The sequence below is a fragment of the Lutjanus erythropterus genome, chromosome 24 (genome assembly GCF_056507025.1).
Source record: "Lutjanus erythropterus isolate fLutEry1 chromosome 24, fLutEry1.hap2, whole genome shotgun sequence".
Lineage (NCBI taxonomy): Eukaryota > Metazoa > Chordata > Actinopteri > Lutjaniformes > Lutjanidae > Lutjanus > Lutjanus erythropterus.
Genome location: NC_139340.1, coordinates 17,634,635 through 17,658,404, shown reverse-complemented (window position 1 = coordinate 17,658,404; position 23,770 = coordinate 17,634,635). Strand labels below are relative to the sequence as shown.

The window sequence follows — 23,770 nt, the reverse complement described above, 5'->3', positions numbered from 1 at the left end:
ACTTAGAAAATTTTCCAAAGTTGACACAAATTACAAACTTCAAAGTTTTAACATCGCTCGTTGATGTGCCATGTGAGAGACTTTTCTTCTGTTATGATATCATTAATTTCCAACTCACCAGTGCTCTCCAGCTCTGCTGCCACCATGGCAAGGAGGAAAAAAGAACTTTGGACCTTTGTCTTGTGTGTCAGATGCTAAATATCACATGAGCATTGCAGCTCTATCCATTATGGTCCTTTCATGTCTGAACAGTCATTATGGAACATCTCCCTAATGGAGAACTATGTTTGAAAGGCCAAAATGCCATTAGAGATAAATGAAAGCAGCAAAGATACAGATGACATGTCTCAGCAGGGCAGTATTCCACACAACAGAAATTATTTTATGTGTTTAGTTGTTGATGTTAAGTGGCTAAATACAGAACTAAAATACTAAAACTGCTTAAATGACCAAAAGTGCTCTTTCTTTCAAGTAGAAATAAAGTAGTTCTGGTAGATTTTACCACTGAAAGAAAGTAGTACTTACAGGAAACTACTCACAACAAGGTCTGTGGATTATCCTGAGTAACTGGGTCATTTTTTGGAAAGAGACTCTGGTGGTGAATAAATGCATGCTGTAGACCATTTAAATAGGGCCCCATAACTAACTAAAAGAGAAGTGTTAGAGAATCCCAGGCCCTTCAGGTCATTCAGCCATGAAATCTGCTCGGCCAGTCTGAGATGGCACATGTGTGGTCATTAATTTAACCTCTTGGTTCTACATGTCTGAGTGCAGACACTTTTGTAGTGTAAGTATTTGTGTGAAAGTGTGTTACACACCAGTTGTGAGGACATACATGTCTTGAGTTGTGAGGGAATAATCTGCAGGGATTTTTGGAGTGATGTTTAATTAAATGCATGTTACAAAAAATAAGAAATGAATTTATCTACTGTGTTTTTTCAATATCTGAGATTTTAGATATGTAATTCTATTGTCCTTACACTCACTGACTATTTTAGGTCTTTCAGCATCAGACTGCCTCACCCATGCAATCCAGTTTTGGGAGATCAAACCCCAGCTTGAATCCAAGTAGCATCTGTGATTCATGGATCTCCCTTTTTGATCCACAGCCATCTTGATGCCTTTTCTGCAGTGTCTGTGATGGTCATGATGGCTCTCTCACTCTGTAATCGTTTGATGCAGAGATGCTTTAAAGCCCTGCAGAGGGACTGGGCGGCAAAGCCTCTGCAATGAACTTCAATGGGTGCACATTGTGCCTGTCATCCTCGCCCGCTGCACTTGCCTATCGGGGTTGTGTATTTGGCTCTATTCCTCTTCGAGGCCTCCTCCGTTTAGTCTTCCCAAGTAAAAGTTGATTCTAGGGGGAGTCATTTGCTTCTGACGATTCCTGTGCAGATGGTATAAGTTATTGCAGATGACATCTGCCCCTCCCCAAGGCTCTTCAGACAGCAACTTTGGATGTTGCAGGGATCTCCTTCCCTGGCACAGTGGGCATGCTGCAGTTTAGCAATGTTTTTGCCAGACCCCAGTGGAAGAGGTTGGATGGGCTGGAGAGGAAGTCCTAAGTGGATCAGACTGGCTCAGCTTTCCAGAGCTCCAGGCAAACAGTCAGACAGTCTGGGTCTGCAGAGAAAGCACACAGATAATCAACATGGATGCTCCATTTTTAATTTATTGACTTAAAGCAGCACACCTGCTCAATTTCACTGTCACCAATAATCATGGGGACATTAACTCTCAACTCTCTTTGGTCCAGAGTCATTAAAAATGAGGTGGTGCATATAAACTCAGAGCCTATGCCATAACACACACAAATGGTCTGTGAGCATTTAGACTTGTGTTGCTCTGCAGTTACACCACTGTGTTGAGCTTCTTCCTTCTACCTCCACTTGTAAGAGTGGCAACTGAAAGTGAGTGTATCTTGTTGGACTTACTTTTACTGAAAAATACTCCAGTGCTGAAAAGAGAGAAGATGTTGGAGGAGATGGTGTGTACAGTTATTGAACCGATCGAGGTAGAAGGAGGGTGAATTTGCAGTCATGTAGACTTCTCTTAAGTTAATTTCTCCTCTGATTTGGTCTGTCTTTGTTCAGTTCCTGTTAAAGGAGGAGCTGGAAATTAGTAGTGACCGAGTGGATCATAGATTCAGCACGCAGCAAGCAGAACAACCAGGTCTCTTCAATCTTCCCGTGCCTGTCAGGCACTTCTAAGATGTGTGACATCCCTTGATAACACTACTGCTGTAATCCCAACTAGTATCTGTGAGTGGTAAATGATTTTACTGATGCCGATAGCAGAGTCAGGAGCTGCATCTTATGGCTTTTATGTCGATCACTTGTGCTGCATGATAGAATGAGGCAACGTTATGCCCAGAACACCTGACAAAACAAGACTTTCCGTTTCTTCTCAGATGAAAGTTCAACCTGAAAGGCCTCAGCATGGGTGCAGATTTGTGGTGTTGGGCATTCACATCTTTTCATGCTGTACCATCCAGACAACTCTTTCATCACACTCTATTCTCATTTGCACAGCCGTTTCATAGACAAGCAATGTGAGTAGCTGAAACACCCCTCTGATTTGTATTCCTAATAACATGATTCCTGATATCGTTAGGACACAAAAACACGCACACAGTTAGAGGTTAGTTTCCCCCGTGTGTCTCGGCGTTCCAGCATGATGCATGCACTATCGTCTGTGAATCTCTGCATGTGTGGCGTCATATTCTGCTTGGTGTGTCTGTGCAGTGAAGTCTGTTGTTTTGTGAGAAGGTGTGCTGAGTTTATCTTATAATGTCGAGGTGATTCAATCTGCTCAGAGAGTGTTGAGTTGGAAGAGACAAAATAAGTACTCACTGACAAAAACTTTAATTTTTCATCATTCCTTTATGTAATTAAAGGGTTAATTAGTCTCTTTGAGGGTCCAGTCTCCTCAGGAGAGGCTTGAGAACAAAAACAGAATTCTTTAGAACTGACAATTCAGTACATGTTTGAAAAGTCTTTCTGTCGTTGTATTCAGAATAACTTTGGTGTTCAATAAAGGCACTTTTCACAGTTTTGTTCTGTGCCGTGGACAGCAGACAGGATCAGACAGAAAACCTAATTATAAATGTTATAAATGAAACTCAAAGAGCGTTATACTTTTGAAGTTGAATCTTGAGTTTAGAATGAAGTCTCTTTTAACTCTTGTAGTCCCAAGACTTTTCTTCTGTCTTTTGATTCACAATGCATCATATTAAGGAAAATAATGTACAGAATGTCAATCTCAGCTGCACAGAAGAAAAGCTGTTTTTTTTCTTCTGATCTACCACATCCTCGCACTGATGTTAGCAAACCCACCCAAGGTCATCCAGTGCACTTCCACACCCACACTTCTTTCTCCTGGGGAAATGAGAGACACTACTGAAAACCCTTTTTGTTCCAGGATCATTTTACACAATAGCAGAAAAAGAGTCACATGGAATCACATGTCAACACAAAGAACTCATCAGTGTGGTCAGATATGTGTAGGCTGACAATGCTGCCTTTCCTTCATCTTCAATAAATACAGCAGAGGTGAGATTGTGAGGATTCTTTGAAAAGTCCAAACAACATTGAACAGTACTCTATGAGAGAAGAGAGGACAAGCCCACCTGCTCGCTCCCTCTGAGTCACTCTCAAGGACCCTGTCTGTTTCTCTTCTTTCTTTTCTCTCCGTGGGCCGGGGGGGATTTTGCCTCAGGGATGCTGTACTGTGCTGTACTGCCATGCTCTGTCACCCTGACATGAGCAGTCGAAGGGATGAGGCCGCTGTGCTTTTACAGCAAGCTAGCCAATGCAACCTGAATTGTGGTCACAAAGCATAGAGCTCTGCAGCCATTTGCATTTCCAAGGTTTATAGTAGCAGACTCAAAACCATATAACCAACCAAATAACTAAGTGGCTAATTAGTATTTCCTGATCTGCCACCTCCTTGGTTAAAGAGAACCTATTATGCCCTTTTCCAGCTCCATATTTTTATTCTGGGACTCCACCAGAGGAGCTTTGGATGATTCACAGTTCAAAAACATCCCTATTTATCTTGCATTAGCCCTTTTTGCATCCCCTCTGTCCATCCTCTGTCAGAAACAGACCATTTTAGCTCTAATCTCTTTAAGCCCCCCTCCTTAAAAGCCCACTCTCCTCTGATTGGCCATCTTCCCGGAAGCCTGCCGAGGGGCATGACCCACGCCCATGAGCGCCGCTCCACACTGATTACTGTCCAAAAACACATATTTATTCACCGATTTTGGTGAAACTGGAAACTGTGATCACCTCCAGCTGCTCTGCCTCAACTTTTGGCGATTTATTCCACCGAGTTTTCTGATTGCCAGACAGATTTACATGTCATTAGTGGCTACTTTACCCACTAGCTGGCTAGTTTGCTCAGAGATCAGTCCCAGTGGTTCAGAGCACATGAGAAAATAGCGATATGATACAGCGAATGTTATTAATTTACTGTTTATCAGACCACAAATGAGACAAGGATTAGGTTGGAAAAACGATAGAGGCAGCTGGAGCAGAGTGTTTCTGTGGGATGATTATTACACACAAGCACACTACTTTATAATTTTATTCAGTGATTTTGATGAAACTGGATCATATTTTGTGGAGAAAATATTTTCTATTTGTCCCTGTTGTGTCTTCCGGTTTATTCGTCCGAGTAAATATACCTGAAACTGTAAATCACAGATAGTTGAGCTGCAGCAGGACATCAGAAAATAATAAACTACTTCACAACTGAAAAACACGTTCTGTGAGACAAACTGAACACAGAACATAATCCTGAGCAGAGCGGTCAAGTGAAAACAGCACAAGTGGGTGGGCATCTCTTGGGGGGAAAAAATAACGTGTGGGCGTGCTGTGCACACTGAGCTGCGCCTGGAGGGACGACCATATCAGAAAATCCACACATGCCAACGTCAGCCGGTCGCGTCAAGTCCTCGGGAAAAAAAAACAAAAAACATTGAAAACAAAGCATTTAGGTCAGTCTGAAACCTGAGCAGTTTGTTCATAGATACTTTTACCTCATTATTTAAAACTTAGGCTGTGTTCAATATGAACATTTTAACATTATATATGTCAGAAAATAAGGAAAAGCATAACTGGTCCCCTTTAAGGTCTGGTTTGGTTTAGGACTCTAATTATACTTAATAAAGTTAGATTGTCATCATGGTTAAAGATCAAAATAAAGCTTTGCTCTCCAGTGTTGGGTCACATGGCTTTGTGCTCCCAACCCTCCTAAGAAATCTTGTGGAAATCTAACTTGATCATGTCACTATAATTTTCTAACTTTGTTACACTTTGTAATGACATGAAACCTGATCTCCTCGGTGAAAGTCCTGTGTTTAAGTTTCCACCAGAAACGGATCAAGCACCACTACGTGACACATTCTGTTGATCTGATTGTGGGTTGCATTCAGAGGCAGTTTAGCCTGCGTGTGTTGAAACCCTGTGAGGTTCCAGGCTGATTCACCTGTGTGACTGATGCCAGACTAATAAAAGTGTATTTTAGGGTGTGTCAGTACGTGGTTACATGTACCACAGAGCACCCTGGTCAGAGGTAAAACCACACATGAAACTTTGAACCAGATATTGCAGTGAAACACTGCTGTTCTGCCTGAAGTTCAGTTGGTCTTTAAATACTGAATATTTTAAGTAGTAGTCTATGAGTTGTGATACTTCCTGCCACAGTGACGTGTCCCGTGTGAAGGGTGTACACTGCCTGTTACCAGGTTTTATCCAGCACAGCTTTGTTAACTGTGTCTGTCTTAATTCCTAAACTTGAAAAAGGGAAGCGTGTTTCTGGTTTACACAATGCCTCATACATCAAGACACTGCTTAAAACCAGAGGTAATCCCATTACTCAAGTGCATGCAAATGCAGTGAAAGTGAAAGTAGCTCTTGAACATGCTTTATTTAGGCAGACACTGTGGAGGAGATGAAGCTCCGCGTTCTGTTCTCCCTATGTGGATGTCATGTACCCACATCCTTCACTTCACAATGAGCTTTTCATCTTCCCCTTCAGGAACCATGCAGCAGAGCAACACTAACTCTGTAAATGTTATTTTTAACAACACTACCCTGTTTTTATATAGGTTAGATCACAAATACTAAGAAGACAGCTCATGAGTTGTTGTCAGACGTTGTGTTGCATAGCAACCAAATGATGTAACACTTGTTTCACCATTTGATCTCCTGCTCTCTGGTGACTGCTGATGCTCTCTGGTACAGTTTGTGATTCACTTGGAGAAAAACAGCTCATTTCTGATAATGACCTGCAGAAACATAGTCAACTTGTTGCACTTGTTGCAGTATATTCAGTACATCCAACCCCTTCATGACCAGAACAATGCTGCTCGATGTTTTCCTCTCACCATCAAACATTAAGACAGACAAGACAAAGAGCTCCATGTGGATCTTTTAGTTTGATAATGGAGACCTGTTGAGAAAGACAAGATTTTGTCTTTAGCCGCTGTTGTCCCAGATGACATACAGATGTATGAAAGTGCAGAGCAGATTTAAACTGCACCTCAGTTTGTGCTTTCAGTGAGTGTAGACCTGCCCTCAGGGCTACTTCTGTGAGTACAAGGCAACTCGATTAGTATCAATACCGAGGCCCCAGTTCAACACCTGAGCAAAAAAAAAAAAACAGTGTGTATGAATGCATATAAAGAGCTCTGTAGGCTGAAATCTAAAAACAGAGGCAGCTGTCACAGCTCGGCCTGTGTGCACACCTGTACACCTTTGTGGACCTTTAAGTGTCTGTAAGAGCATGAGTTCTCATTTTACTGTTAACGGAGTCTGAAGTGCCAATCTGAGCTCATGTTTTTATGGATTTTACTAAAGCTGCTGCCAGATGTGAGCAATAAGATAAATTGCTTGAACCGTTTTTAGTGTATGTTGCCATGTCGCTGCTGCCGTGTGTGATATCGCTTGTTCTGATTGGCCGGTTGAAAATAGGACAAAGTGGATTTTAAAGCAGTTGAAATAGAAGCGATATTTCATCAGAGCATAATTTCACCTTTCATGCATTTTAACTGTTGATGTTTAATGCATTATTAATAGCAGCCATTCAAATGAAAGGGGCTTCTGTTTCGTCAAATCTTTAGCACAAAATCACTTCCACTTCCTGTTCTGTTCTGCTCAGTCTGACTTAATTACAGTAATTTGAGTCATTGTAATTTGTTACTTCCACCCCAGAGCCTAAAGTGACGTCTTCAAATTGCTTCTTTTGTCCAACCAACAGTCCAAAGCCCAAAGACTCTTCATTTACTGTCAGAAATGAACAAAGAAAAGCAGCAAATCTTCACATTTAAAAGCTGGAAGCAGAGGCTTGTTGACATTTTTGCTTGAAAAGTAACTGAAATGATTAATCAATTATTATATTCTGCAGATTAAAAGTCAAGACACCTTTTCTCCACCACAATATTCACTTACCGCATTTGCACGGTGTCTTCAGAGGAGTAGGACAGGCTTTAAAAACACTCTGGAACGATCTATCTTTAGGAAAAATTTGAGAAGAGGAGAGGTGCCTGTCAGTGCTGACACCTGGAGCGACAGGTAAACTGCACTTCCAGTCTGATGCTCCTCTTTGATAAATAACACACACGACTCGAGGCGTAGGATGAATCAGAAACAAGCCTGCGAGGCTGACTAAGTCTGACCGGAACAGAGAAGAAACTCAGCAACTTTCTGTGTGAGAAGACGAACAGGAGTGAATGGAGGAGAGACATGAGAAGAAAGAAGGTGAAGAAGAGAAGAGTCAGTCAGTCAGACGAGTTCAGCTTTTGATTCCACGTTTGTAGGTTTGTTGTAAAAGCCTGCAGGCATTTTACTCAGCTTGAGACTGCTGCTGAACTCGACAGCAGGATTAGATAAGTAGAGACAAACGCCGAGAAGGAGAGTAGGAGAGGTGTTTACTTCAGCCAGCCTCTCTGTCACAGTCTGCATGAAAGGTTTGCAGTTTGAAAGGAAAATGACTTTACTTTCTTTGTCTTGTTTTCCTCCTGTCACATCTATTGGAAGGAGACTTTTTACATTCAGTCACTCCTCTGCAGAAGTAAGTTGTTTTGTGTTACGGTGAAGCTGCAAAAACAGCATTGATTATCTGCAAATCTGACCAATTTTATCCTACCGAACCTCAGTGTGCAGAACGCTGACAAGACTTTGGTGAGTGGAGAAAAGCCTTTTACACAGCATGAGGCCAGTGGCAGCAGGTGTCTAGAGTCTGCAGGTTTCCATTCTGTCCACCACATCAGGTTCACTCTGGGCTGTGACGTGAAGGAGTGTTGATGAAGTGGCTAAAGTTAAGGCCTCGAGACACTTTCAGACCAGTGAACATCACAGCAGTTGATGCAGTTCTAGTCATGGTTACACACCTAAATGTCCAGAACCTGAATCGCATGCAAGGATGATTTCTTTGTTTCAGTTGTCCAGCTGGTCTGGTCCACATGCTCGAAGGCAAAACCCAAACAGCACAAAAATTGTCAATAAAAAGACAGCTGATTGAAAGTAACATTAATGTTGCATCCACAGCTCTTGATAATTAGCATGATATTAGCTCTTTTTTTTTTTTTTTGTCGGTGTGCTTCTTGATTGTTTCCTGCAGCAGTTTTGTTGCTGCTCCTTGTCTTATTTTCTTCAGTGGACTGTAGGATCCATTAATTGGTTCTTTTGGAGGACAGTTACAGACACAAACAGAATGTCACTGAATACAAGATGCTTCTTATTAAAAGGTCAAGCAGCTAAATCAACTTCTGAACGAGAGATATTTTGGGCGGAAGACAATACTGTTTTACTAATTAGGAGCTCGGGTTCAGTGTGCATGGAGATTTTTGAATAGGACTTTAATTGATAAGTTCATTTGTCCATTTATGCATATTTCGCGTTATTGTTTAGTTTTTGTATGTTGATGAAAAATCATAGTTCTTCAGATTTCTTTTTATTTTGCTTTAGTTCAGTTTTCATTGACAACATAAAAGACGTGAGTATCACACCCATTGAAACAACTATTTATGTGATCAGTTTTGAAATTTGTGCAAAGTGCCGGTTGCAGGCAATCATCCTAGCCTTCGCAACCTTTTCACTGTTTTCAGGAGATATAAAATAAAGCAGTGCAGAATTTGTCCATGTTCTCACATGCACATACATGCATGGAAGTGTGCAGCAGCACTGTCAGTTGCAGGGTTACTGCTCTACTCTTACCTCTACAGGCAGTTAATACTGTCAATAACATTTGATAGACGCTACATAACAGCGACATAAGGCTACAGTTTCAGAATCAAAGCATGAACAATGTTTTAGAGCTTTCCCTAAACGTCTCAAAGTAAACTTTCAGGGCAGCTTGTGTCCTTTTGTCCCCTTAGCTCCCCTGTAATTTGAACTATGGTTAGCAGACTCACTACAGGAAATGTTACATGATTTGAGAAACCCACTAAAAAGCTATAATACCTCAGTGCTACTGGACCCAACTGGGAAATAAGTAGCAGCGTCATTACATGTAGCGTCACCACTCCACAACAATCAACAGCCTCCAAAATGACCATAAAGTTGATTCAACACCTCTTTCAAAACAGTTTCAACAAAAACAGAACACTATACCTGGATTTACTTCAGGACTGTTGGATTAAACTTAATGTGGAGGACAAAACAAAGTTATTCCAAGGAGCTTTACAGCGCTTAAAGCGAGAACAAGAGAATGCAGCAGACAACATATGGCAGGAACAATTGAAAGTCAGGCACAGTAAACAGTTTGTGAGTGTGTTTTTAAGTTGAAATCATCCATTCTGTGAGGAGAACAAATTGATGGAGGAAGAGACTTTCACAGCGTTCCTGTGCCTGCTGAGAAAGCGCTATAACCACAACATTTAGTGGCTGATCTGTGGACAGAAGGGAATCTGGAGGTGTCTGACAGTGTGGTACGGGGGCAGGAGATCACTGATAGAGACAGGCCTCAGACCATTTAGTGCTGTGTAAACAAAGAACAAGGTTTTAAGCATCAGTCTACAGCTAACAGGGAGCCAGAGCTGGGAGGCAGGAATCTCAGTAATATGGTGTCTGTTTTCTGATCTTGTTAAAAGTCTTGCTGCAGCATTCTGAGCTAATTGGAGGCTGGATGAAAAGAAGCCTGAGTGATACCAAAATACAAAAAGTTGCAGTAATGAGGCGGGTGGATATGAAGGTGTGGACAACTTTCTACGGGTCACGCACACACACGGTTCTTTCAATGTTCAGACACTAAAACATTATATGATTAAAGCTGAATTTAACTTTAATTTATCTGATCTATCAGATTATTAAGCTTCCAAGCTGGATCAAATGTGACTCCTGTTTTTTTTTTTTTTTTAATATGTTTCAACATCAGGACGTAGAGTAGACGGAGTAGTGACGTAGGATAAACTCTGTTCACACCCAGACAGAGACGTGGGTCAAACATGTGTCAGCATCTGCCTGAAGAGCCTTTCAATCTTTCGTCATGATATTCTTCCTGCCTCTTTGGGGAAACACTCTGAAACTTAACTGTATTTGGTAATTATGTAGACAGGAATCTCTGCAAACGGCAAAAAAATCAGACAAACTTGCTTGTTCCACAGATGGAGCAATATTAAGAAAAAGTTCCATCCTCAGGTCAGCTGAGCTCCTGTTCACGGCCAGCTGGTTCCCTCCTGCTCTGTAATCTAACACTTGTGTCTGTTTGTCATTCAGGAGGAGGCAGCCAAGCCAAAGATTCTATCCTCGCAGAGATTATCTCCAAAGTGGTGTTTCCTTGACTGTAAGTACATCATCTTGTTAATAATTTACTCTTTCCTTGATCAGTTTTTCCACTGCCTGAACTCTCTCGCCCTCAATAGCTTCTTCTCCACACAAACATTTTCCACACTGTGCTGTGCAATAAGACACAAGTTTCTATTTTTTATAAAAAAAAACACAAGTCACATCTTAATGGAGAAAGTCAGTCTCTGTCTCTACTAGTTCTCATGAGTCATTACATTTACACAAAATGATGGTTATATAGTAGACAACCCTAGTTGGAATGTAGGACGTGACCATGGTTCAAATTATGATAAAATAAAATAAACTGATGCCACACCAGGTGAAATTCACACGTTACAGCAGCTCACATAGTCCAGATAGAAAAGGGAGTGAATGATACACAAGTTGAAATACACACATGGTGTGTAGCATCATAAGTAAAAGGAAAACAGTGATGCCCTGCAAAGGCAGATTGAAATGCACAGAATATCAGTAGAATAATATATATTACACCAAAAAAGAGAAAGATTTAAAAGTCCATAGACAACCCCACGATGGGTTGAGTCTGTCGACCAATCAGAGGCTGTGTTCCTGACTCGTGTGTAATGGCGTTAATCCATAGATCCATGTTAAAAGATGAGTCTGATCCTTCGAAATGAAATTTGTGGTGATGACGGTAAAGAGTTCAACCCTGCAGCAGGCATCATGTGACCACGATATTGCATTATTGGTTATTGTTGCAACCCTGTTTGACCCAACCTTTCCCTTTATTTGTCCAACACAGCTGGACAAATAAAGGGAAAGAGCAGGGTCAAAAGTGAGACATTAATTAATCATTTCTCCTGTTCACGCTGCCTATTAAGAAAACCCTTCCTTCCTATGTGTGAAAGGAGAGAAAATCCACAGTCCTTTTTACATATGAAGCTAAAATAAGGATTCAGCAGTCTCATTTAATCAATACAGTGGATGACTTTCAGTTGCACAGTGTTTCAGTGTGAATTTCCTCTTTATGGTTCCCCAGACAGTGTTTCCTCGCTAAGCTGGAGTGCAGGGGTGGAAAAAGAGGGAATTTACTAAAAAAAACTAACTTTGGAAGATCCTCACGTGATCTAATTAACTCAGGCTGCTGAAGCCTTGCATTAACTTCAGATAAACTTGGGAATACATTTTTCACAGAACAAGAACTGTGGATTTTTGTCTCCATCTCTTTCATTAAGAAGCATGTTAGGAAGGGATCTTAAAAAATGGCCGGTAACAGGAGGAAGCAAAAACTGCTTCATTGTATTGAACAGCACCTGATTATTGTTTTCATAGCTCTTTGTACCATAATATAAAACAGTTCTCGGTTAAAGCTTCTAATTGGGTTCCTGTTAGCACCTTTAAAAAGGTAGAAAAGTCCTGGATGGAACCTCCAGAGGGTTCTAGGTTGAACCACAGCACCATAAATGGGTTCTCTGTCGAACCTCTCACAGGGGGTTCTAGGTGAAACCTTTACATATAACCCTTTATGTTGGGTTCTAGAAATTTTTAAGATTTTGCAAGAACAATTAATTGATTGTTCATTTTACCAGTGATTGATTAAGGAAAGAGCTCACAATTTGCAGCCCCAGTATTGTTGCATCGCCAGGCCAACCCTATCAAGCACAAGATTTTTACATCTCAAAAAAACAAAAGAATTTTCTTTTAAAGAAGGTTAAAGAACTGCATAGACACATGAAGTGTGCTAACAGTGCTAACAGGTGCTAACAGGTTCTTGCTCTCCCACTCCCTCAAAATAACAAAAAGCATAATTCCATCAGATCCTGTTTATTGGTGAATGTCATGAATATTAATCTCATACAGCAGCAGCTTACCAAAAATATCACAGAGAAAACCCCCACGTCTTACACAATGTTATACATGCATTCACACAAGCACACAAACCCACATACACACACGTACACGCTCACATGCACGTACACACACACACACACCTCTGCTCTGTGAGTCCTGGTGGAATTTTAGCAGAGAACTGGAGTCAAACAAAGAGAGCTCGCTGAAACAGAGAGAGCAGGGAGAAGTGTTTGAAGAGGACACAGGAAATGTGTGTGTGTGGTGCAGCAGGTGCTCTGTCACAGTGTGATCCTGTTAATTAAAGGGAACTTTCACTCAAGGTTTGCCTTTAAAGTGGCATCAATAAAGCCGCAGTATGTGACCGTACAGTCCAGCACAGCACAGGTAACAGCAGTAAGTCAGTTTCACTTCCGGATCAAGTTTTTAGCTCCTGAGCTCGATGAGGTCTTTATGCTGATGATCTGATCACACGGGGAAAAGTCTTTAAGTATTTTTAGAACACTGTCTTGTGTAACGAGTATTTAGCCTACCTGCTTCCTGTCTCTCTGAAAGTCAGACAAAATGAACTTTATCTTGGTTATGGGGTCTTCTCTTTCTTCTCTCTTCTGCTGTAGCTACTAATCACCTGTGTCGGTCTATACTCTGTATTTCTGTATTTTGTATACTTGTTCGGTGCCTGTTCAGAGCAGGCTGATTGCTTGGCCCCCAGAGGTGCTGCTTGCAGCGTTGTTGAGAACCGCTTATCCGATCGACTTCACACTCGACAGTGCACTCCTGTGGGTCCTCAGTAATATACCCGACAAGATTGAAATCGATTTGAAGAACGGTTCTCGGGTTATACAAAGGACAGCCTTATACACAGACGAACAGAGATTCCTATCTTTATATTTAGATGATGCTGCTACAGCGTCAACTAATGGCAGTAGTGGACAAAATTCAAAATGGTGCAAAATTGATCTGGATGCAAATGGGCATGGCTTATATTGATAGCTACTTTGATGGATAGATAAATGGATTGATAAAATATTCCTTCCTTTATATATGTAGATGTACCAAAGAAAATATACCAGGTAAATATACCAGGTAAATCAGGCTTTTGAATCTCAAAATGTGAAACTGTCCAAAAATTGCAGAATGCCGAGTCCTTTAAAGTTTAGTCTCCTTCCCTGCATTTCTGTTGTTTTTTGTTTTTGTATTTATTAGGGACCACGCTCATTAATCAGCATTAGAATTAATTATCCACGAGTTTTCATCTTTAGACTGTTATTAAAATGGTCTTACCGCCAAAGATAAAAAGTCTTAAATTAATAGCACTTGGACACATTACACGAACATGAAATGTTCCAACAAGGCGAAACTAGAACATCTTCATTAAGACCATCCAGTCCAAAAGTAAGTAATTAGAACAGGAGCAGGAACTCCAACAGAGCAAAGCCAGAACACATCCACAAAACCCACATTTAATTCATCAGTTCAGTCAGTCAGTCTGTCTACTGCTGTCTCACTTCCTCAGAGACTGAATGGAAAGTACTGGTGTAAAATCCCATTATTTTATGGTGTAAGAGACAGTGGAATTGACTGAATGTGCTTTTTCACAGCGTGATGATACTGCCTTGTCTTGTTACTCTGCAGGTTGTCATATATACAGTGGTTCTCAGTATAATTGCCACAAAAGTGAGGAGCCGACCCATGTACAATTTAACAACGATGAAAGCCATTTGTGTTTTGGGAAAAGAACTCTCAGTGACTGCGTGGAACAATCTGTTTTAAATCAGCTGATTTTACAGGAAAGGTTTTCTATCAGTGCACATAATATTTCATCAGTTAACACAGTGATTCTGTTTGTCTCTTCAGCCACAACAGCAGATCGGTTCTACAGGATAGACAGAGCACAGGTAAGTCTGTCACACCTAACACCACTTCACTGGATGTTATTTCTGTCATGTCAAGACTCTTAACTCTCTAAATGTAGTTACATATTCAATATGAGGACAGGGGACATGAATGGGTTTAGGCTAAGAGCTCCTCCCATCTGGATTTTAGCAGATGGATCATAGGAGAACACCATTAAAAGTTATTTTCATAAATGAATCAGTGAGGGAGACGAGAAATAATATTATCCTCAGACTGTCCCCCTTGAAAATTAAGCCCTTGGACTCACCCTTCACTACACGCCTGCCAAACTTTCCATTCTCTCACTGCATTTAAGCACTGTGCAGTGATAACAGTGGCAGGTTTAACATGGAAATTGTGAGTAACTGTTGAAACACAAGGTCTTCAAATCCTTAGAGACGTAAGCAAAAGCAGCTCCTCATTTCCAGCTGACAACGGTGGATTTTGTCGGTGAAAATAATGACTCAAAGGAGATTTTATAAGTGTAGCTGGCTGATGTAAGCTGATGCTAATGCTAACTGAACTCCAGCTGACGTTTTAATGTTTCCATCCGACACATTTTAAAACAAACACCCTGTGAAAGTGTTTAGGTAAAGTTAGCTAACAGCTGCATACATGCCATAACGTCCATTCACCACATGTGTTCTTGTGTTTCACGTTTTTGAGAGATGACAAAAAAGACATCACCGTCCAGACTAACACCGAGTATCACTCCTCTCAGAGCCTCCTGCACACCTTCAACAAAGCTTGACAGCTCTAGTTACGGTTGCTAAGCTATGATTGGACAGTTGCTGTTTGAAGGTGGGGCTTAGTAAGGGGTCGATTATTCCCATTGTTGACGTAGTAAAGGCTCTGCCAAGTGTTTAATACACCACAGCTACAGAGGCTTCTGCTGCTGCATCTGGATACTGGCTCTTGTTAATATTCAGCTCCTTCTTAGCTTAAAATCAGAGTTTAAAGTTTCACCGTCAGAGGCAGGGTGCTGGACTTTCTCAGATATATTCCACTGCCACTTGGTCTTTTCCAGCCACGTCTATAGAGTTCTGTCCATTTTTAATGTGGCTGTGAGAACTTTCTTCTTCAGAGAGCAGGAGCTCCACTCTGAGATCAAGAGCTGTGAAAAGCCACCTCACAGCACCTCTCCACTCAGCTCCATATGGATCGTCTACCGGACTGGAGAGATTTATTTCACTCAAAGAATCATGGTGACATATGAAGTGGCTTGGTCAATTTGCCGAGGGTTCCATGTTCTACTGCAATCACCTCGAGTCCCGGTGACTTTGCAGCTCTGAAAACTGCTTTCAAAGCAAATTATAAGTTTTTAGATGTGTTTTTTCTCCTGGGTGATGTTGTAAGTCAGTGAGCTGTTTTATGGTAATCATGGCGTCAGTGCGACTGATCAGTATTCCTGGTGAAATGAACCAGTCCCTCCAGGAAGTTGTGATGTTGCGATTGCAAAGCTTTTCTGCAAATTTGACCAATCATTGTTACCTCCCACAAATTCCACCAATCACAACAGTCCCCCATGCAAATGTCATACATCAGATGCACTTCTTCGTTCACAAATAAAGCAGATTTTTATCATTTGCACAGCATCATCTTGATAATGCATACATAACTAACTCTAAGACCTCATTCAGACTGAATCAGGTGCTGCAGGGAAATCACAGGATAGCGCGGTAGTGCGAATCGACTTTTCAGGAAATGCAAGCTGATGGGGGTGGCCAATCATGAACCTTAGATCAGACGTTCTCCACAGTCAGCCTGAAATATATCTGAAAACAGGCACTAACCAGGCAGAGTTCATGATCACACTCTCCCAACTGTGTCCTTGTTTGGTTTATTTTGTAGCAACACGAAGGAGCTTCTTTTGGTGTATGTCAATGTGTTTGAGAGAGAGAAGAGAGGGAGAGAGGCTGTGTACAGCTTTGGGCGGTCAACATGAGGAATGAGTGGGGAGAGAGCGCAGTATGAGCCAGTAAATCAGAAAAATTAAATGCAATTTTCTGATTGTTTCACAGTGGTTATGTTCTCACACCGCTACACAATCCTGTGACTAAACTCTGCTGCGCCTGATTCAGTCTGACTGCACGTTAACCCCGACTCTTAGTTTAGTGTCTTTATTTTGAAAGTCCACGTGGACATTGCTCATTTATTATTGCTAAACTGACCACAGCTCCCTGCGCATACTGACACTAGAGGGGTACTTACCGCATGACAGTTTGCAGCATCTGTGGTATGAGGGTGTGTTAGTGCCCATGGCATCATGGGTAACTGTCACATCTCTGAAGGCCCCATTATTACTGAAATGTACATTTAGGTTTTAGAGCGACATGCACTGCCATCCTCATGGCGTCTTTTTCAGGGCGTTCATTAGACCAAAAAAAAAGTTAATTAAAAACTTTAAATATTTTGTCTTTGTACTGTATTCAGTTGACTAGAGATTGAAAAGTTTTTACAAATGAATACATTCTGTTTTTATTTACATTTCTTTTTTTTTCTTTTTTTAAATCAGGAACATCTCAACTATGTATCAGAAATCTCCCAGGAAGAGATCTTCATTCTAGACCCTGAACTGGTTGTTATGACGACGGTCGGTACCTCCCCCTCAGCCATGCCGGACCTGGTCAACCCCGCCTCCAGCCTTGAAAACAGCAAGTAGGTCAATCGCCACCGCTGTGATCCTGTCACCACCGGCTGAACCTTAAAGCCAAGCACGACTAACCAGAGCCATTATTTATTTAAAACTGCTGCAGCACAATAAGCTGTCAGATTTCTAACTCACTGTCTTTATGGCATCAAGGACAGCTGTGGCTTATTGAGACAATACAGTCTCCTTAATCAGTCAATCTGTTCTCTACAGAGGTAGATAAGCTAGAGCAAAAAAAATAATAAGAATTCACGTCTCTTAACAGTTTTTGACAGATACATGCAGGAAAGTAGGCCGCCAGCCAAACAAAAACATTACTGGACTGAATTATAGAAAAAATGAGAAAACATACTGTGCTAACAGCTGCACACGTATCAAGTGAAAGGCAAAAGGGAAGAGACTGTGGAAAATGCCATAGTGACATTTAATTGTTCTTTTTTGGGTCCAAATACAATCACTTTAGTTCTTTTGATTTGTTTTTATGCGCTTACTCAGTGTTTGCATGGAGCCATATTCACCTGGTGATAAGATATAAATCTGTTGTCTTTTTCCATAATATTAATTATTTTTATTTTACTCTTAAACCTGCCCAGTTAGGCAAACCCAAGATGCTCGGTTATACTGGTGGCTGCTGTGTTTTTTCAATCGTACTGTTATTTCCTTAGTTTAGCTTCCACAGCTGCCTGATTTTGTTTCAGGCTTCAGAGGCTGAACACAGAGTTACGGACATTTGGTGCAGAAATGAAGACCCTTTTAAACCCAGCGTGGGGATGTATGTTGGACGCTTGCCTGGCAGGGATATGACAGTGATAGGCACCAGCATCCCTTCATTCAGAATACTTTAGCACGGTAGCACCCTGTTTTTCAGTGTGCCTAGTAACATGTTATGGTTGGCAGTGAATGCAGCACTGAGATCTGTTGATAACAAGACTGAAATATTTCCACTGCCCATGTTTATGAGGATGCCACGTAAGTCCTCGGAGTGGTGAAAATCCTGACAGTAACACATCAAAACAGTTGTTTACAGCTAGGAAGGTGTTGAAAATCAGCCTTTTAATTATTTTACTTTAAAATGGGAGGTTTTATACGGCGTGTAATTGTTCGTTTGTGAGCTCTCGTGATTGTTTTTTTCTAAGAATGGCTCGATAAACTTCCATTTTGAGGGTAAGTAGTGCAGAAGATCTGCTACCTTGCAGTTAAAAACATTTTTGATGAAGCCTGGGGAATGAATATCACAGCAGCAAGAGGTTTTCAAATGCTGAGTGATTGTTCCAGTGTTATATAGCTGATGGGGCACATTGTCTTTTGTGCTAATTGAACTGGCAGATGTAAGAACAGCATCGATCCTACACCTGATGTAGAAGAACTGACAGCTTGTCTGCAGTTGTCTTGGTTAGACTGAGCTTTTTGAGGGGACAGACAGTGGAAGACGAGTAATTATATCAAATGTAATAATTATACAGATTTAGTACATTTTGTTTGCTACTTATCAAAACAGGAACATGAAGTGATCAGAGCAGAACAACCTGTAGATTAAAATACAACACAGTAACAACTGTATATATATATATATATATATATATGTATATATATTTATATATTTACTGTGTTCTGTATGACTCTATATGACTGTAGGAAGGGCTCGGCTCACTGTAGTTGAGCAAGCACATGCTAATTTCAGTGCGCTGCTTCACAGTTTGAGTTGTCAAGCCTATTGAGCCTGTTAGAGGGCAAAGCCTGCATGAAGTAGAAAAGTAGAACTGCATAATTCTGAAGTGTGTGTCTGTGTGTGTGTGTGTGTGTGTGTGTGTGTGTGTGTGCATAAGTGCATATGTGTGTGTGGGAGTGTAAATATGTGAATAATATTTTCTATCTGCATTTTTTCCACACTTTCTTCTCCTTCTGAGAAACAGCCAAGTGTTACTATAATATTAGCTATGGGTGTGTGTGTGTGTGTGTGTGTGTGTGTGTGTGTGTGTGTGTGTGTCCTTGCTTGCCCTGCCTCCATATGAAATCCTTTTAAGCATATTTACACAGAGATACACAGATTAAATTCTCACCTACAGGAACCTGTTACAGAAGCTGTCTTTAAACACACTCTGCCTCTCCATCAGAATGATGAGATCAGAGCAGAGAGAGAACGCAGACACAGTGAGAGAGGAGAGGATGATGTCAGCCTGTATTTTCCTTATTATCAACTAATCCCATGAAAAGACCCCTATGACTGGACTGGACACACACAGCCAAAGGGACACTGTAGTTTTAAACGTTTGTCTATTAAGTATTGCATTGATGGGGACTATTTTCAGAGGCGGATTGACCCATATTTTGTGCTCTGGTGGGTAATTGGAGCAGCAGGACGGTTTCCTGTATGTGTGTTTGAGTCAAAATAAACTACAGGTTATATATCAGGCTATACTACTTGTTTAGGAGGACACATTCATTGTTGGTTTGAGTCTGCACATGGGATTTGTTGCTCAGAAATATATAGAATACTGTCAGCATCTTTCAAATAACTGCACTTTTTTAAATTTATAACTTTAGTCACTTAACAGCTCAGTGCTTAACTAAAGATCCAGACATCTGTTGATTATCCTGAGTAAAGTTCTTCACTGGAAATTTTCATTATCACTACAGAAATCTTAAATAACATTAAAGGATCAGCGAGATTTACTCTTTCCAGTTTATCAGATGTTTAAATAGTCTTAAATCCAATTTAAGATTTTCCCTCATCATCATCATCATCATAGGAATTCAGTGATAATTACATCTCCAACCGTTACAAGCAGCTAATGCAGCATGACTCTCCATGGTGCAGATTTACCAGAATGTAAAGGAATATTTCAGTGCACAGATTCTGTGGCCTGTCACAGATATATCAGTGTATGTTTACCTGTATGCTTTGTTTTACAGCAGAACATATAATGCAGAAAACTACGCTTCAGGTGATTTTATATATCCCCAATGAAAACCCTGATAAATCTGTGGTTGTGTAGTGATAACTGTGAAGGTGTGTTACTCTGTGATCTTATTGTTTGCATGTAAACATAAATATGACACATGATGAGCTCAATTAACAAAAACATTGACAACAGAAAGTCATGCTGTAACATTAAGTGACAACGTGTTAATTATGTCCATGTTGTTAAAGATAATGTGCGTGCATGTGTGTGTTCCTGAACACATCATGTAATGTGTTTACTCATTAGCATCAGTGCTCTTTTGTACCATTTTGGTAATGAACGCTAATTATTAGTGTAAGTGGATGCGCTGCACTGACAACATCGCTGAAGTTAATTGACCCTTGCAAAAAGACTGCGCAGGGTTCAGAGACCGGTTTAGATCCTGGAACAGTGTTTAGTTTTTGTATCATCTGAGTTGAATTATCTGATGTGTCACATCTATCAGTTATTGAAACAACAATGCCGACAGTATGACAAAGGGGGTAAAATGAAAATGCTTACAGGATCATAATATTTCTCCTGGCATTTGAGCTGCTGTGTGGTTTTAAAATACAAAATGTGAACATATAAAGATTAGCATACAGAATAGAAAAGAGGGAATAAATAAAGTAACAGGTACAATGTGAGTATAGGCAGAGCAACGCAACCTGCTGATCTAACAACACTTCCCTTTGGCTGTGTGTGTGTGTGTGTGTGTGTGTGTGTGTGTGTGTGTGTGTGTGTGTGTGTGTGTGTGTGTGTGTGCGTGCATGCGTGCATGCGCATGCACATGTGTGTGTGTGCGCGCATGTGCATGTGTGTTGGCGGGCTGATTTGCAATGCTGAGTGCACTGAGTGGGAGGATGAGGAGGAGAGATGAGACCGAGAGGCAGGGGCAGAGAGAGGGAGAGATGGGTTTAGGAGAAAGATAGAGTCAGAAAAACAGTGGATGGAGAGAGAAATGGAATGCATGTCAGAGCACTCAAGAGTCACACCAATCTACTGTACTTAGACACACACACACACTCACACACACTCACACAAACAGTGTAGCAGTTTGCCCACGCAGGGCCAGAGGTGAACGTTATTCCTCCCACTATAATTACCTCTCTCTTCTGCTTCTCTCTATCCCTCTGTCTCTCTGACAAACACACTGAAAGACACCTACACACAAAACATTGTGTTTTTTTAAATGATTTCTGAGCTGATAGCTTCACATACCGTCAGTTTACACTTCAGCATCAGGTGAAAATCTGTTAACGCAGGCTCACAAGACAGCAGGCTCTCCACAGCTCAGGGGATTTCTCAAATATTAACCAGGTTTATTACATGAGAAATGTTAGATTTTATCATGGATTTGTGTTTTAGAAGAGGCTGACATGCACAGGAGAGCTATGTTTATCTCAGTGGTGAATGCTTTGTTGTTGCAGCCGCAGCTGTGGAGCTCTACCTGCAGTACAAGTCCTTACACATAAATGAAAGAAAGAAATAACATATACAATAGTAAGTGGACCTTGAGTTGAGATTGTCAGTTAAAGAATGAAATGTCAAGCTGAACTTTAGTGGAAGGGCTCAGAATCATCTACAGATCCATGGAAACTCAGCAAACTCAGTCTGCTAAAGAAGACAGTGTGATACAGTCAAAACGTCCAGAACCAAATGAGTAGTGGACCCTCAGCTGACTCGTCAAAATGGGTGTCAAGCCTAATTTACAGCCGAAATAAGGGGTTAACAGTTGTCCAATGCCATAAACTCCTACAGCATAGTTTTGACCTATCAGGGATTTTTTAACTTGTAACTCAATGAATCTCTGTGGTTTGAAGTTTAGTTCTTTCAAGTACTTTCAAGTATCTGCTGTATTTTACTCTTTCAACTGTATAGGAGTCGTGTTAAGTTACTGCTGATTGAAACATTTACTGATTTTACTGCTTCCTTACAAAAGTTTTATGATAACAAAATTTGTGGGGGACTTTTATTGTGAAGAATTTATTGGAAATGACATGTGGTTAACCTGCATTTTACCTTGCAAGGCAGCTGGATTTGTGAGAGAGTCCATCTCGCCAGGCTCCAAGCTATCCGTCTGTGACCACACCAGAGGTGGTGTGAACCAATCAGCATTCTCGAAGGCACTACTGGCAGTCCACAGTGAGAAGCGTCCATGGAGACAACTTGTCTCGAACAAACAATGGCAGCTCTTGAAGATATTAGCATAAACACAACTGGAGAGTATTTATTAATTTAAAGAAGAGCAAAGGATGGCACTGAAGGCTTTTATCAGTGGAAAAGATGTTTTCGCTCTTCCTCCAGTCAGCTTCAGCTTCTGTTCAGTTAAGTTAGCTGATGTTAAACTGGACAGTCAGTTGTTTTTTTTTTAAAGCATTTGCCCTTTTCCAAACAATTTCTATGGACGGCTTCCCAGATGTTTCTGTGTAACAAACCATCTGGTGTGTCAGGTTAGCATTTTACAGCCACTTGACTCAAGAGGAGCACACATCAAGACTCTCCCTCAAGTGGGTAGTCGAGATGCAAATCTCTGCAGCGCAGGGCTGGGCAAGCCAGCGTATGTGTGCAGAAAAGAGAGCACTCTTTATGGACACGAGGCTCTTTTTATGGCTGATTTTAGGTGCAAACTGAACAGATGAGTCCTTCATCTGCACCTGAAAATGAGAAGAGTTTCTGCTGTCAGTGGGGAGCTTGTTCCACCTTTATGAAGCCAGGACAGAAAACATAATAGTTGTTATTTTCTGGAGTGATAGCAGAGCCTCCCTTGGAGTCGGGGAGGAACAAGCCACTGGCTCTCCAGCTGGGCTGACACCACAGCAGCCTCAGTGGTAACAGAGAGGTCATGGAGCAGAGATGCCTCCCCTGGAAGGAAGAGCAGCTCAGTCCTGTCGAGGTTGAACTTTGGGTAGCCTTAGACATGAGCTGAGAGGTTTCAGCCAGACACTGAAATTCATGTGGTTTCAGGAGAAACTCAGTTGATGGGAAAATCCATGTATAAAAGCCATGAATAACAGATCCCAGTAAAGTGGTGTAGAGAGAAAAAGAGAAAAGAGCACCTGTGAGTGCAGCCCTTAAGGAGGGATGTGAACAGGGCGAGTGCGCTTGCATCATCATCCATGCAACATTTGTTTATGTTCTTGCTATAGTGTATCCCACCAATTACAAGATCCCTGTAGCGGTCCACTTGTTTTGGTATGGTAGTTTTCACACTGTACCAGAGTACTCATGAACCGTACTCAAGATCACCTTTTCAAGGGGACTCGGGCGCAGTTTGTTCACACCAATCAAAGGAACTGGACTTTTGGGTGACGTGCAATCACACCTGGGCCCGGGTCCCTGATGTGAAGAAGGATCTGATGGTTCACTGTGTAAAATGATGCTGAAAGGTCCAGCAGGATGACGACAGAGGAGGGAGAGGCTACTCTAACAGTGCTGAGTTCCTCTGTGGCAGCAGGGAACAGGGAGAGCAGTTTAAGTTAGGGTAGAAAGTTGTTCTGGCGTTTTAGAAAGTGCTCAAGAAATGCAAGAAGAGAGACAGAATGATTGGGTGTGGGTTTCTTTGAAGGAGGGTTAGGGCTCTAACTGCTTTTAGAGTGTTAGGAAAACAGCCAGTTGTCAAAGAAGCACTGATGAAGTGGGCGAGGAGAGGAAGGAGGTCAGGAGTAATAGAGTGATGGAAG

General features: G+C 41.3%; 1 protein-coding gene across 5 annotated transcripts in view; it reads left to right on the top strand.

The window, feature by feature from the left end:
- Positions 1-23,770, top strand: part of dgkza (diacylglycerol kinase, zeta a) — an 80,056-nt gene that overhangs the window by 39,442 nt on the left and 16,844 nt on the right. For all 5 annotated transcript variants that reach the window (XM_084713489.1, XM_084713486.1, XM_084713485.1 and 2 more), the window contains 3 exons: positions 10,722-10,788; positions 14,457-14,497; positions 17,011-17,153. In XM_084713489.1, coding sequence (XP_084569615.1) covers positions 10,722-10,788; positions 14,457-14,497; positions 17,011-17,153 — 251 coding nt within the window. The remainder of the gene's footprint in view (positions 1-10,721; positions 10,789-14,456; positions 14,498-17,010; positions 17,154-23,770) is intronic.